Source organism: Vidua macroura, chromosome 1, assembly GCF_024509145.1.
Source record: "Vidua macroura isolate BioBank_ID:100142 chromosome 1, ASM2450914v1, whole genome shotgun sequence".
In the NCBI taxonomy this organism is placed as follows: Eukaryota; Metazoa; Chordata; class Aves; order Passeriformes; family Viduidae; genus Vidua; species Vidua macroura.
In genome coordinates this window covers 148,571,626-148,587,251 of record NC_071571.1, presented here as the reverse complement: position 1 = coordinate 148,587,251, position 15,626 = coordinate 148,571,626, and the positions used below count along the sequence as shown (strand labels likewise).

At 39.9% G+C, this 15,626-nt stretch overlaps 1 protein-coding gene across 4 annotated transcripts in view; it reads left to right on the top strand.

Annotated features, from left to right (window-relative positions):
* FAM135B (family with sequence similarity 135 member B) overlaps positions 1-15,626 on the top strand; it is a 242,406-nt gene that overhangs the window by 173,542 nt on the left and 53,238 nt on the right. For all 4 annotated transcript variants that reach the window (XM_053993224.1, XM_053993252.1, XM_053993233.1 and 1 more), the window contains 3 exons: positions 1,059-1,198; positions 6,713-6,783; positions 8,670-8,843. In XM_053993224.1, the coding sequence (XP_053849199.1) occupies positions 1,059-1,198; positions 6,713-6,783; positions 8,670-8,843 (385 nt within the window). The remainder of the gene's footprint in view (positions 1-1,058; positions 1,199-6,712; positions 6,784-8,669; positions 8,844-15,626) is intronic.

The following is a 15,626-nucleotide window of genomic DNA, read 5'->3' as shown; positions in this document are numbered from 1 at the left end:
TTCTGATTACCAGCCAAGACAAACCTTGAAATTTCCTAACTCTGTGCCCAATTGTTCATTTAAAAGTCACACTGTCATTGCAGGCCCCTCTAGAAGGCATTCACTGTAATACAGTGACTGTTCCCTCCAATGTGAGTTTGTATAGCTCAGCAAGCCACAGGTTTTTTTTCCTCTTACTGAAAATGGAATTGCTCAAAAAGCAGTTGACTTGAAGCAAAAATTTTCCTCAGTATAAAACATGCATTTTTTTTTTAATGATGTCCTAAATTCTATAGGCTCCATTGTAACCAAAACAAAATACATACACTGGAGGCACCTAAAAGTTAAAAAGGATAAATCCCACCTGAATTTATGTGATGTTTATTTGTGATCATTTGATACATTGGCACACAGGTGATGCTATTGGCTGAATTTGTTGTGGAGAAGCTTAGAGTTTTGGTTCTTGAGTTCCTTTGATTTATCCAAGTTTTTTTTTGGACCAAATTGGCATCTCTCACATGTGTCAAGGACATGAAGGAATACACAGGCATCTTGAAAAAAAATATTTATTTTTATGTTTCTGTATTTTAAGATGCCTCTGCTTTTCCAGTTTCTACATACAAGATCTGCTATTGACTATTGTCCCTCCTCCCAAATAGTAACTTCTGTGAGTACCAGAGATGAATAGAAAACTCCCTCTTCTGAAAGATGCCCATTGCAGATAAAAGATGAAGTTTCACAGGTGAACTGCCACAGTCCTCATGGTGCTGGGTGCACCGAGTTAAGCATTTGATGCTTTACCTTTTAGTAGAAATAAAGTTAATAGGATAAGTGCTGTGACAGGATCAAGTATTCTCACTTTGAAATCCAGTCTGCCTACAGTTTAGCATTTGTTTTCTTTAAATACCATGTCTGTGAACCTGCAACCCACAATAACAGCCTGCTCTACTACCATTAATTATTGAAAATGCAAGTGTTTAATTACAAGTACTACTTAGGTAACCCTGGAGTGAAATCATAGGATACAAATTAATCTCCCTGCTGAAATCACACCAGGAGTATGTCTGTGTTTTGTGCAGGTGATTCCAGCCTTTGCTCGACCTGCGTTCATGAAAACAATGTTTACAGCAGAATATTTCAGATTTTGTACAGAAATGAAGAGATCATTCTTAATGAGACCATGAACTTCAGAGTGCACCTGCTTCTGGATGGTGAAAGGGTGAGTTGTTTTGGAATGCACATAAAAATCAGCAGGGCTGGGATTCCTCTTACTTAACTTCAGGTGTGTATTGCACAGGTATCTCCATTTCAGAAGTTCATGTGCTGCCAGAGGTCTCATGAATGCAGCTGCTAGAGGGAAAAGCACAGTTTTCCCTCCAGCAAAACTGGAGGGAATACACCAGCAGCTGAATTAGGAGGAGATTGGCTGTCCTGTACCCATAAATACGTGTGATTTATTTGTTTGTACATGTTGACACTGTAAAACTCTTCATGAGGTCAGAGAGACGCTCTACATTGTGCCTGTTTATGAGGAGCAGGCTACACCTTGGATTTCCAGTGGAATAAGACGTTGACATACTCTGGTAAATCATAATATCAGAAACTCACGTATCTCAACCATAATTTGTCATTTGTGTGCTAGATCACTCACTTAATACAGCTGTCTGATCAGCCCCACCTGAGAAAATTGTGAGTCTGATGCTTCTTTTTAGGACCCACTACTACTGACATCCATTCATATTACCCTCTTCTCCTCCTCTCTTGTGACTGAAATTTTCTACAGCTACCCAGCCCCTTTCCATCCTTCAGGGGTCTCCTGGCCTTTGTCCTTGGTGCTCCTGGCTGCAGGAGCCCATGGGAGAGCTGCTGGAGCTTTCCCTTCCTTAGAGTCCATGTACAACCCTTTTGCTTTCTGCAGTACCTCAGAAACAACATGTCCATCCTGAGACATCCCCTCTTTCCATCCACTCATTCAGGCAACAGGAACACTCACACAAGGTAAAAACATGATCTGGGACACCCAGCTTGTAGAGCACCTGTGTTTTTATCTTACTGATGTGAAACCAAAGTCTTCCAGCAGCAATTCCTGTTGCCAGGAGCGACAAGGGTAGAGCAATCTTTGTTAATGGAGAGCACTGTTTTGCTGAAATCTTAAATAGGAAGGGGAGAGAGTGTCACAGCAGAATGGCATTCAAGCATGTCCCATTTGCCATCACTGTGCTTTGCCAGCCCAAGGACTGGTACAAAATATATGGCATTGGTACTTGCTCTCGGTGGTGACAAGAGACACCACAACAGCATGTTTCCCAAGTCAGTTTGTCATCAAAAAGGAGGCACCATGAGTTACACAGCCAGTGTGAATCATGTGCTGTGTGCTGAACTCTTGGCCAGAGACACCCACCTGTCCTTTGTATAACTTTCTATTTGATCATGATGAGATTTAAAATCTCTTTTTTGTCCTATTTCAAAGCATATATATATACATGTTATATAGAGATCTAAATTAAAACAGCTTGAGAACCCAATTTAAGCTTAACATGCTTCCTTTTCTCTCCCACTTTCCTTTTGCTGTTTTGGTTTGGTTTGATTTCTTGTTTTTAATGATGGTGTCGTCAATTTATTCCTCCCTAGAATTGTTGGTTTGTGCTTATGTGAAAAATTACTAAATGCAAATCTATCAATATTTATTAGGTAGATGTCCCAGCATGCTTTATCCAATATTAATTTTATCCTTCCTCTGTGGAGTACCTGTGACTAAATATCCCTCCCCTCAAATTACAGGAGTTTTCACTGTGTTGAGCAGGGATGATTTCTGATGATTTTTGCATTATTATTCAGGAATGTTGTGCACTTCATGAAATGGAAAATAAAAAATAACCCACAAGATGCCTCACAGCTAAAACTCATTGTGACTCTTGATGTGCTGTATGCAGCACCACTTGGCTTTCCATAGGAGATTCCTTGGGAAAAGGACAGCTGCCCAATTCTGTACTTACAGAGTGGATTTGAGATAAACAAATTCTTCTGTGTGGTGAAGTAACTTTGGGTTTTCATGAATGTAGAATAAGAGGATAAACAGGTCTGTTGTTCCAGATGAGCTGCTAAAGGCACTCTAAAGAATCAAATACAAAAAATAAAGATCTGTAAAAATCTTTGTGTGTTGAGCAGATTAGCACAATTCACTTCTGTTTAATGATTTTAGGCTTCTTTTTTTCTGCGTTGATTTCTTGCCCTCCACAGCTTTACAAAGTTGATATAAATGTGGGAGAGACTGAAGCGTGCCACTACTACATCCACAACTATTCAGAGACAGTTTTGTATCGTTGTCACATAATCTCCTGTGCTGGATGAAATCTGCAATATGGTGTTGGCAAGTCAGCTAGAGATTTTTAAAGTGTTTTAAATATCATCTGTGTTCATAACTCTTAATTTATTTAGCACACAACAGATGTGAATCCTTTTTTGTGCCTCTTGTGTGCTATGGTGATTTTCCTTGGTTGAGAGTGAAAGTTCTGTTCACTGTTTTTGTCTGTGGATGGAAATTATGATAAATAGACAAAGGAGTTAGTCTGGGTAATGCAAGTATTGAGTTCATACACTCCATGCAGTTTGTGCTGTCAGAGCTGGAATTATCCAATATTATATTAGGAGAGCATTGCTCCTCCTGTTGCTCAGGTAGTTTTGCTGATGAGATGTTTTGCTGAGATAGACGCAGACAAAAAAATCCCCAAACAAACTAAAACAACCAAACAAGAAAACAAATGTGAATGTCCATATTAGATTATTTGCTATTTTTTTTTTAATTCTCCCCCTCCTCCTCTAGCATAACCCTAGATATGCTTAAAATATGTAAATACTTTTATTTTTGCCTGGTATTAAACAGAAGGAAGCCCTATTATTTGCCTAGAAGTGGCACCGAACATGCCTTTCACCATATAAATGCTACTTTAAAACTCTTTGGTTTATTTGATGTCTTTTTCCTATATTGCCCCAACATACAGCATTTCTTGAATTCAAAGGAAACAATATTGCAGGGATGGGACAGAATTTATTGCTACAAAGAACTCTAATTTATTTTCTTAAGATTTTGCTTTCTTTCTTATTAGAGAAGAAGCTTTGCCTCTTTCATCACGCAGTAGAATAGATAACTTGTCTGGCTTCTTCCTTGCTGGCCCTGTTCAGGGAAAATTTAGTAGCAGGGAGAGAACAGAGTGAGGCAAGCTGGAATAAGACAGTATATTAGGTTTTGTATTTTCCAGAGAAATTTAAGTGATCTGGGACATCCAGATCATTCAGTTTGACACTCTGGCTAAATGGTTATATATCAGTGAGGAAAAAAGGAAAATGTTACCTCTGTAGTGAAAGCTTTGATTGGTTTTATGTGGGGTTTTGCACTATTCTGTACTATATACACTATAATCAGTGTGCTTTCAATACAGTTTTGGGATTAAAAATGTCTAATTTATGCAGTTTACTGCATGACCCCATGCAGTGAAGAGTATCTCTTGGTCTCTCAGGCGTCTGCTCAGTGCTTCAAGGTGTTTGGGGTGAGTGTCACCAGCTCTGAACTTGTTTGGAACACAGACTCAGGTCTCAGTGCCTGTTGCAGGTGCTCAGCATGGCTGGGTACAGACCCAAACTTTCATCTCCTTTATTTGGAGGAGGAGGAGGTTTGCTTTGTCTGAAGCACTATACTGAATTCCTAGTTTAAATTCAGAATGTAGCTTCAGTAATGATTACTTTTTTTGTCACTGCCAGCAACTGTGATTTTTAGTGATAGAAACTCATTAAAAAGGAAAAAGGTTTTTTTTTTTTGTTATTGTTTTTGTTTTTGTGGTTTTTTTTAATGAAAGGCATACTTCCAGGTATTTTGAGACAATCACAAAAGAGAAAGCACATTTTCAGTATATAGAAGTGGGAATTTTCCCTTCACATCTCTATGCCTGTGGCCATGCTAAAAGAAATACCATATTACTTCAGAAGGGATTAAATATAACATCTTTCAGAATTTCTTCAAAGCACAACCAGTCATTGACTCTCAATTTTCTTACTTCGACAGGAACAGATTGTACTTTGTTGATCCAGTCTCACCTTTGGAATACCTGGCTAGACATGGTTTATGCTATTTGTTTTATGAATCCTTCCTGTCAGAGCAGGGTAGATGCCTCTGATGTTGCCTTCAGTGCATTTTTAGTGTAGTCTGTGCTCTGTTGTTAAGAAGATGATGATCATCTTTGGAAAGCAGAGTTCATCTTGCCTATTTTAAGCTGTCTAAAATGCAAATGTATCTAGACCAAGACATTTCTCTAAGCTCTACCTATTGTCAATGGAAAGAGACAGGAACAAACAGAAATTAATTGTCCTTCTCCAGTGGGTACCTCAGGGTGGAGCAGGTCACTCTCTGCCTCTGCTTGCTGCTTGCCACTGACAGAAAACAGAACCCATACATCTCACCTCGCCTTTTTGTGGTGAAAAAAGGTTGTATTTATAATATCACACCCCCGGTGAATAACTTCAATTTTCCACATTTATTTCTGTGCACTTCCTGCTGTGTTCTGTCATGCTATAAAGGATGTTTACATTCACAGAAAAAGACTATTTTGGTTATAAAATGTGTAATTTTTTTGTTCATATTTCCATTTAGGTTGTTAGAAAATATTTTTTTTAATTCTATTAAACCTATTTTTCTTGGGGAAGAATTGACATTTCAAAGGAGTGAATAAGAAAGTGCTGGACATCTTAATCCTCTTCTAATTTATTTATTTCCATTGATTACAGTTGTTTTAACTGTGCCAAGCTGGGATGTGTTATCCAATTTAGTTCTTTCCTGGTGAAGGTAATGAAGTACCAGCTCTAGCACTGTCTCTAAAAATCCAATAAAACGATTTTATTGAACAATAAAAAAAGGGTAATTTTACGGGTGGGACCTGTTAGATGAGTTAGAATGGAGGTACCAGTGAGTCACACATGATTTCTTCAGTGGTTTTGGTGAGCAGAATCCTGCCTCATGTAGACACACTCAGCCATGCAACAAGTTAAACTTCTGTTTTAGTTTTAAAAACAACCAGGGCCTTTGAGTTCTGGAAAGGAAATGGTCGACATGAGAATCAATGTCAAACTACCTCCATGAATCTGCTAGGGGCCTGAAAGAGTGACCGTAGGGCAGGAAAGCCTTGGTTTGCTGAGACATAAACTCAAAGATCAATGATAAATGATCAGAAATTTCCAGAATTATTTGAGCTATTTCTGAATGTTTTAAGCTGTAAACTTTGAAATTTATATTAGTTACAGGTAGGTAACCACATGGATTTGTGGCTGTTTCTCATCCAGGAAAACCTGGTCCTTGCTGTCTTTCTGATAAGATAACCCAAATAAAGGCTCACTCAGTGAGGGAGAGCAGCCTCAGAAATGCTCTTCTGGCTCTTGGTGTGCAAGAGCAAGGATCCAACAAATGCAGAGCTTGATGTTGTCTGGTTCCTCTTGTCTGGAGTGATTTTTTTGACATGCCATGGCACCCGGTGGCAGATAACATCTCTGACTGCTCTGGTTCCCTCTGACTCCTTCAGCAATTACCTTGACTCACTGTCAGATTTGCTTCGTTCTGCCTCTGTGCTGTCATGCTGCTGTTGCTGGGTGGTTTTGCCTTTGCTCTTATCAGACAAACCCACCCACCTTTGCCTTGTGTGTTGTAGGTGCCAACTTACAAAGGTAACTTGTCTCTCTCTTTTTGCAGGTGGAAGATGCATTGAATGAGGCAGATTTTCAGCTCAAGCTGGACCTGCACTTTACTGATAGTGACCAACAGTAAGTGCTGGTTTAAAGCTCAGTTGGTAATGTGTGGGTCTGTTCAACTGGAAAATTACTTTGATGAAATGAGTCCTTTTTAAAAAAGGAGAGCTTTGATAAGGCTTCCATTTGCCTTAGAGTTGAAGTTTTCCTGTTTATTCTCTCTGTATTTGAAGTGTGTATCTCATATTCCTGCATAAAGGGAGAACATTGTTTTCTCCTTCAAGTGTAAGGTTTTAAGTGTTAGTCTATCTCTGCTGCTGTTAAAGGGAATATCATCATTGACCTCCATGTGGTCAGGGTCTGTGACTCAGGAATGCATTTATCTCAGGAGGCAATGAAGTATTTTCTGGCTGAAGACAGGAGTTATGAACATGCTAAGCACTTTTCTTCTATTTAGAAAATAGCCTCTACATTTTAGGAGGAATTAGTCTTCCTATTGAATTTGATTTCTTCTGACTGAATTTGATTCTGTAATCTTAGGTGAAGTGGGAGTAGCATCCCTTCCTGAGACATAGCAGGAAGTGTGATCCCAGATGTTTTTGAGCCTCACTGAATCAGGGAAAAGGGTTCCAGTGACTTGAGTAGCATTTATGGGGAGTGGGAGGAAATGCAGAGAAAGCATCTGAGCTGTATTTCATGCTGAGACTGTCCCCATGGGATTTTGTTCATACCTACAGAGCACACAAACAAATTTCAAGAACATGTTTCTGTTATCTTCAAGATACAAAAAGAGAAAACTTGTTCTTTCAGGCAGGGGGGACTTGACTATCAGTCAAGTGATAGAGGTCTTGAAGAGAGAAAAAACAAACATTAAGTTAAAGCCAAAAATAAAAAGAACTGAAACATTTAGGTAATAGAATTGTGCTCTAACCCCTACACCTGATTTCTTTTATTACCTGAAAGATTAATGTAATTTACTATAAACAAAGCAGTGATTTTCAGAAAATTATATTTTGCAAATATCATTGAAACATTTCTTGGAACTAACCATGCACCACTCAGCCATCTATTCCTAGGTTTTCTTAGCTCTGGGAAACAATTGGCTTCAGAAGTGTCTTTAATACCTTAAAATAATTCTTCTTTAGAAGTTTCACTTGCATTGGGAGGATCTGTTTAGTCATGCTCCAGGTTTACAGCTCGGTCTCCTGTCCTGTAGATGACTCAGATGTCATGTGGTTGACTGCACACTAGGATGGTTATTTTGGAATAGTTATAAACAAAATTTAAAGTCTTGACATTTATTTACTGGAAAAAAAAGAAACACAAAAACCAACCCAAAACCCAGGGAAGCTAATCCAACTTGTACAGTTTCTCTGCAGTTACTTCAATTTCTCTTTTGAATTTTGGCCTCTTCCAAAAAGTTTTTTTCAGATCGACAAACTGCAAAGGTACTCTGAATATTTTCAGCTGTGTCTGACACAGGACTGCTTCTAACTCTCACAGATTGCCTGAGCTGATTGTTCTTACACAGAAAAACACAGCAGTGTGGTGTCCCATCTATGAACACTCAAATAAACTGAACAGTTTGCTAAATGCATTTGCTTCTGCTATTTAGATCTTGATGTGCCAACAAGTGCATATCTGGACATCAAGGGCAATCACCAGGGAAAACCAGAATTGTGTCACATCTGTTCTTCTTTTATACTGTATGTTCATATATAACTCTGCATATGTTCTTTATGTTTTTGTATTTCTATTTATGTTAATTATATCTACACTAGTATTAATATTTATGTTTGGCACGAGCACAGCACAAGATGCTCTTCAGTTACGTTAACACTTACGAAGCTGGGGAGTGATAAAGTTTCACCTCAAGCCATCTCTGTCTGCTGCCTGTAGCACGTTACAGGCTGTGCCAGCTCAGCCTTTCACTGACCCCTGTAAACCCCTTTCCCTTGCAGGCTGAGGGATGTGCCAGCCATCCCCATGATCAGCAGCCGCACTCTGTGTCTGCACTTCCACCCCCGCAGAGGGCTGCACCACCACGTTCCTGTCATGTTCGACTATTTCCACCTGTCCGTGGTCTCCGTCACCGTGCACGCGTCCCTCGTGGCTCTGCATCAGCCTCTGATCAGGTAATGGGCACATGATGTCAGTGGGAAGGCAGAGGATCTTCCTCTGCTGAGTTCTCTCATGCAGTTTGCTCATTGGATGGGAGAAGCAGAGAGGATAATTTATTTAAATGTTTTTGGTCCTGGGCTGAGAGTCTGGAGATTGGGGTTTAGAATTAAACTCTGACACAGGCCTCTTCCCTTGGTAAGACACTGGGGGTCTGGTCAAAAAATAAAATTTTGGGAAAGAGAATTTGGATTAGTCTTGATCTCTATTCCCCATCTGTAATGAGGAAAGTGCAAATTGTGTTTTCCTTGGCTGTTTTTCCTCTTTATTCTAAAAGTAACTAAAAGCATTTACATTTTTCCTCTCTGATGATTTGTAAAGCATTCAGGACAGCTGGACTCATCCATGGCCTCTGTGCATGAGCATAATTCATAAAGTGGTTAGGAGGAGGCACGCAGGAGTCAGTGCTGGCTAAGGCTCCACTGGATTTTCCTTTACAGCATCAGCTGGATTGACTGTGCAGCACTATAATACCAGCTGCCATGGGGTCTAGGGGTGGTTTATGTTATCTGATTCATAGTGACAAGAAAATAATTCAGAACTCCTTCAAGTAAAACAGGTCTAGAGGTCAATATCCTTCAATATTTAGAGCAGGTGAAGGGAAGCAAAGGTTTTTCTGGCAATTTACTTAGAGCCCAATCTTGTCAGCACATGAGATAGAGAAGGCTGGAAGGGAGGGAACTCCTTTGTTTTTGAAGCAAAATGCAGCATTCAGATTTGTTCAGCTTCCCTTAACTCCAGCAAGGTCTTTCTTCTGAAATTAACAAGAGATCTAAATTTTGTCCAGTATTGTGCAAAGAGCATGGTGTGAGAAAGGAAAGACAAATCTCTAGAGTTTGTTTTCCTCAGGTTTTGTGTTTTGACCTAATACTTCTTTGCTTCAGTTCTCCATAGTGTAAAGGCATTGCTTGAACATGATGCCACAGAATGAATTGGGATTTTAAGAGGTTGAGCCTGAGGTTGTGAGAAGTTGAGAAGTTGTGGATGCCCCATCCCTGATACTGTTCAAGGTCAAATTGGATGGGGCTTTGAGCAACCTGGTCTAGTGGAAGGTATCCCTGCCCATGGCAGGAAGGTTGAAATGAGATAACCTTTAAGGTCTCTTCCAAACCAAACCATTCTAAGGCAGAATGATTCTGTGAGGCATGACAGGGATGTGTCTCATATCAGCAGATCAGTGACATATCTGTGTTCTACTGATGTGATACAGGTAACTGCTGTATCTCTGATTTTCTATGTGTCGACTTTTTAAACAGTGAATTAGATTCTAACAGACTACTTCTAACCAGATAGTTTTGATCAGATAATTTGATCATTGTTCTACTACAGGAAAGGATGAAAGAACAATAGCTTAAGAGGCTTAATGACTGTTTTCAGTTCTGTGTTATCCTCTAATGAATGGGGTTGCACAGCCTTGTTACTGCTATTAGGCATAAATCACATGATGAGCAACTGTTCCATAGTCAGATTATTATAGCTTTTAAAATATAATTTTGTGGACATTTGTGAAGTATACAATGTATTTACTTAATGTGTTGGAATTAAGATTTTTGGCAACACTATATACAGTCTCACTTGCTTAAGCCCATGAAATCATTTTAAAGTGTGATAGTGAGGATTTATCTTCTTCTTGATAAATATTCCAAACCCGAAGAGTTTTTATATCATGCGTTCAAGTATAATCAAGTATAAATCAGGATGAAGACAGTAATGTAAAATAAATGGCACTTCCAAGCACTCTAAAACAAAACAAGCCAATTAAATCTTATTTGGGTTTCCCACAGCTCAGAACTTTCCTTTTTATCATTTATCATTGGAGTCTATTAGGAGCATAAAAAAGTTAAGTATACCATCAGATTTTTTTTTCATAACAATAACACCTGAAAAACTATAGAGTCTTTTTTTTTTTTTTTTTTTGTCACATTATAGGAAAAAAAAAAAAAAAAACCAAACCCAAATCATACAATCACAGAATGGATTGGGTTGGAAGGGACCTTAAAGATCAGTTAGTTCCAGCCCTCCTGACATGGGCAGGGACACCTCCCACTAGATCAGTCTGTTCAAAGCCCCATCCAGGCTGGTCTTGAACACATCCAAGGATGTGTTCATAATTACATTATGAAGGAAAAAAATATCTATGCAGTGTTTCACTGTGGTTTCATTTGCTACCTTGAACTGCCCCATCATGGTACATACCTTGTGTGTATATGCACATTGCTCCTACACATATCTGTAGACCCTTGTGTAAAATTGCAACAGTTCTAGGCCTACCCTGAAAATGTAAATAAAATTACATAAATGTAAATAAAATCACATAAATTTACATAAAAATATATAAAATTGAAATTCACTGCTGTATTGAAGTTTTTCTGCAACACCACTTTGCCTGAAGCACATCTATCAGCTCATACATGCCCTGTGGACTCAGCTTTTCATATTTTGTCGGCTCTGATGACAAATTAGATACTCTTGTTCAAGTTCTTCCATGTTGTTTGTGTTTAAAGAGGAAACCAGCAAGACCAATCAGGCCTTTCCCTTCAGGGTAATGTACACTTACAAACAGTTCCTGCTGGGGAAACCTTTCCAGGGTGCCTCCATTACCTCCTGCTTCTTTGACAAGTGAACATTTTGATATTGATGTTTGTCCTGGTTAAAAATTCTGATATAATAAATATTACATTAGGTTTGAGATTTTGAAGCCCTCACCTTTTACCAACCTGAGAATGAGTGAAATTCACATGTCTGGGATCCTTTGCAGGCTTCTGGGTGGAAATTTTGTCATTCAGCTTTTCTAAAAAGTGTAACACAGCTTTCTGATAGAATCCAAGTTCATGGCAACTGCTAATGGCTTTGTGGATTTACTGAGAAAGTGAGAGGCTGAGTAGGAAGGTGGTGAGGCAGACTTTGAGTGAACTCATCTCCAGCTTTGTTAGCACAGAATCATAGAATGGTTTGGGTTGGAAGGTACCTTAAATATATTTTAGTTCCAACTCCCCTTCCGTGGGCAGGGACACCTTCCACTGTCCCAGGTCGCTCCAAGTCCCATTCAACCTGGCCTTGAACACTTCAATGGATGGAGCAGCCACAGCTTCTCTGGGCAACCTGTGCCAGGGCCTCACCACCCTCACAGTAAAAAAATATTCATCCTAAAATCTAAAATAAATCTCTTTTTCAGTATAAAGCCATTTCCCCTTTTCCTATCTCTACATCCCCTTGCCAGACATCTCCCTCTTTTTTATAAGCTACCCTTAGGTGCTGAAAGATGCTGCAATGTCACCCTGCAGCCTTTTCTTCTCAAGGCTGAACAACCCCAGCTCTCTCAGCCTGTCCTCAGAGGAGAGATTCTCCAGCCCTCTGATCACTTTGTGGCCTCCTCTGGGCCTGCTCCGAGAGGTCCACACTATCCCACAATTTCCTGTGCTGGGGATGCCAGAGCTGGATGCAGCACTGCAGGTGGGGTCTCACAAGGGCAGGCAGAGGGTCAGAATCCCCTCCCTTCACCAGCTGCTCACGGAGCTTTGGATGCAGCACAGGACGTGGTTGACTTTCTGAGCTGCACATTGTTGCCTCGTCTCCAGTTTTCCATCCACCAGAACCCTCAGGTTCTTCTTTGCAGGGCTCCCCTCAATGAGTCTCAGTCTCTACTCTTACCTGGCAATATCCAAACTCAGGGGTGACACTTGGATCTGTTGAACCTCATGAGGGTCTTGTGGGCCCACTTATCTCCAGAGCAACCATATTTGCTGTACCTGTGGGATGACCATAAGCATGGTGTGATGCTTTGGTGCTTGGATTGCCTCATCTCTTTGCTCCTTGGGCAGCTGCATCCCTCTGCAGCAGAGAGCAGCTTGGTTTTACTTGTCCTTGCTGAGCACCGAGCCAGAGCTTGGTTAAAAACTCTTCCTCTGATTCTTCGAGATCTTTGACTTCTCTAAAAAGCACCCCAAGAGTGGCTCAGGAAGCTGGACTGCCAGGGACCAAGTTCAAGACTTTTCTTTCCAGGCAGGAATGGAATAATAGGGGAGAACTGAGATGTAGGGCTCAGTGGTTGTGATAGCTGTTGTCTTGAACTGAAACACTTCTCCCCTCACTTGTGTCTTGCCCTAAACCCAAACCCTTTGACAAGGCACAGCAGGACACTGTGACACCAGGGCTGGATCTGTGCTGTGGCGGAGCAGTGACAGCTGCTCTGCTGGCCGTGGTGTCTGCCCTGAGTGCTTTGGGCACCTGCAGATCATGGAGTAGCATTTCAGACTTTTAGAATGTGGGAGAAATAGAGCAGAACCCACAGTTGGACTTGGATGCCACATCCTAACATGACACAAGTGGCAGTTCTCTTTGGAAAGTTGAGGGCTTGCCTCTGGCAACCTCATTTTACCCAGGGTGACAGGAGATGAGCACCGTGAGTCTGTGAAAAGATAACAAAAAAAAAAAAAAAAAGGGAATGATGTTAGAGCTTGAGACTGCTCCCCTGCTGGGACACTGGCCTCCATAAACAGCCTAAATACATTCCATTCTCCTACCTAAGATCCAGAGGCTGTATGTGAGCAGACACTTGTAAGAGGAAGGTGAGGAGGAGGAGGAGGGGTGGGGACTTTGGACTCAAGTTTTCTCATTTGTATGGATTAGTGTGGTTTCTGGCCCGAGGCACTGACTTCTCCCTTAGCTCCCTGTCACTAGCCAGGGCTGTAAGTGCAGCCAGTGCTCATTAGCCCAGCTGCAGCTGTTAGGAAAGACACTTTGCTCCAGCATAACTTAGACTTCAAGAAATATTTCTGATTTTTTTCCCCAAGGAAAATGTGTTGGATCTGTGGTGCAGAGGTCTGCTTAGTCTCAAGCATGCTGCAAGCATAGTGCCTTACTTACACTGGACTCAGGAAGCAAACGCAAGAAACATGCTTCATTAATTCTAGAGAGCTCTTCACTGCTTCTCAAAAAATAAAAACATGAAAAAATAAAAACCCAAACCACCAAGGAAATTTTAAAAAGCCAGTCTTGAAATCACTGCAGATAAGGAGATCCTTTACCATGGGCAGCTGACAAACCTGTTTCCTTTTGCTTACACATGAAAGGGGTTTATTTTCCCCAGTTTTCTGGATTCTCCTCAACTTTCTATTCCTTTCCCCAATTCCATAAATAAGTCAATGTGAAAAAGCAAAGTAAGCTTTCAGGATTTTACTTGTTAACATTGAATTCTTAAATGCTCATCTCCAAATCACTGTTGAAAAACAAGAAATCTTGGTGGAATCTGAGATGGGGAAATAATATATTATCAATTTTATTGGTAGAGCAACCAAGACACAGATAATCAGTTTTTCAGTGCCTTTACATTGTTCTTTCTGGAAGAGGAAACAGAATCAGAGGGACACAGCGTATTTAAATATTGCCAATCTAGCCCTGATCTAGTTCTCTTCTTCACTTCACTGAGAAATTAGGCCACCCTAGCCCTTCTTGAGCAATTTTATCTCACCTAAATTTGTTTACTGCCAGGCATCCTCCTGTTCCTCAAAAGCAAACTGATCCATCTCTAAAAGACACACACACTTTGCTGCCTCGTGTACCTTGAATCTGGGTGCAGATTATGCAGGTCCATTTTCCCACAGCAGGAAGTGTTGCTGACTCCTACCTATGGGCAGCTTGTGTCTGAAACTGCACAAATATGGGGACTAAAGTTCTTCACTTATTTCCCATCTCCACCCTGTTTGCAAATAAATTAATCTGTAGAAGGAAAATGGAATTTTTATATAGTAAAGAAATATTCCTTCCATAATACGTTAGAAGAATACTGGTTTATTTTCCAGTTTTATTTTCCCCTAAGAACTCATCTATAATAACTGGATGATTTTTGCTTTGAATTTTCTTTTATTTGGTAGTTTGTTCCATATCTGCAAAGATAGACCTCCACTTTGGCATGCCATTCTCCGTGCTACCAGCTGAGAAATCACATAAGAAAAACATGACAATTTCTGAGTCAAATTTAAAAAGAAAAATCCCACTCAAAAGTAAATTAAATATCACCACATGGCTTTATCTGCTTTCAAGTTTTATAGCAACTAAGGTTAAGTTCAGGACAAATAAGCCAGCATTTTCCAGCAGTCAAAATCATGAAAGATTTCAAACCAGATTCCCCCTTGACTCTGTTTGGTATCTAAGGAGACATATGTATTTTCATTAAAATTTAATTTTAATAAACCTTATCACTTTTACTCAAAAAGCTCAGAACATTTTATGGTCACCAACTGTAACCTTAGTAAAACTTCTTGGGTAAGAGAGGACCATGTCTAGAGGGACACAATCCGTAAACATCCACAGATTATTCTTTAAAAAAAATAACAGATCACCCATGTACCCTATGGACATCTGCCAGTAGGAATTTCCCAAAAGCTTTATTAAAGTTTTGAGTTAAAACAATGAGGGAAATTAGTGTTGTCACTACAATTTTCCTGATCTGTGGGAGAAGGCAGTTACTGGTGAAATGCAAACACATGGTATTGGGGACTGTGAGGGTTTAATTCTGAGTTATGCTATTTCTATGGGACTGACTTATATTTTCAATTTTTAAAGCAGTAATATTTTATGTGTAAGGGACTGAGATATAAAGAAGTGATTTCTCCAAGGATTTGGCCTAAATGGGATACAAGTTCATTTCTTGGATTTCCAATTATGGTTTACTCACAAGATTGTAATTTCTTGACATTAGAAATGTGATGATTGTGTGTGTATGGAGGTTGGTTTTGTTT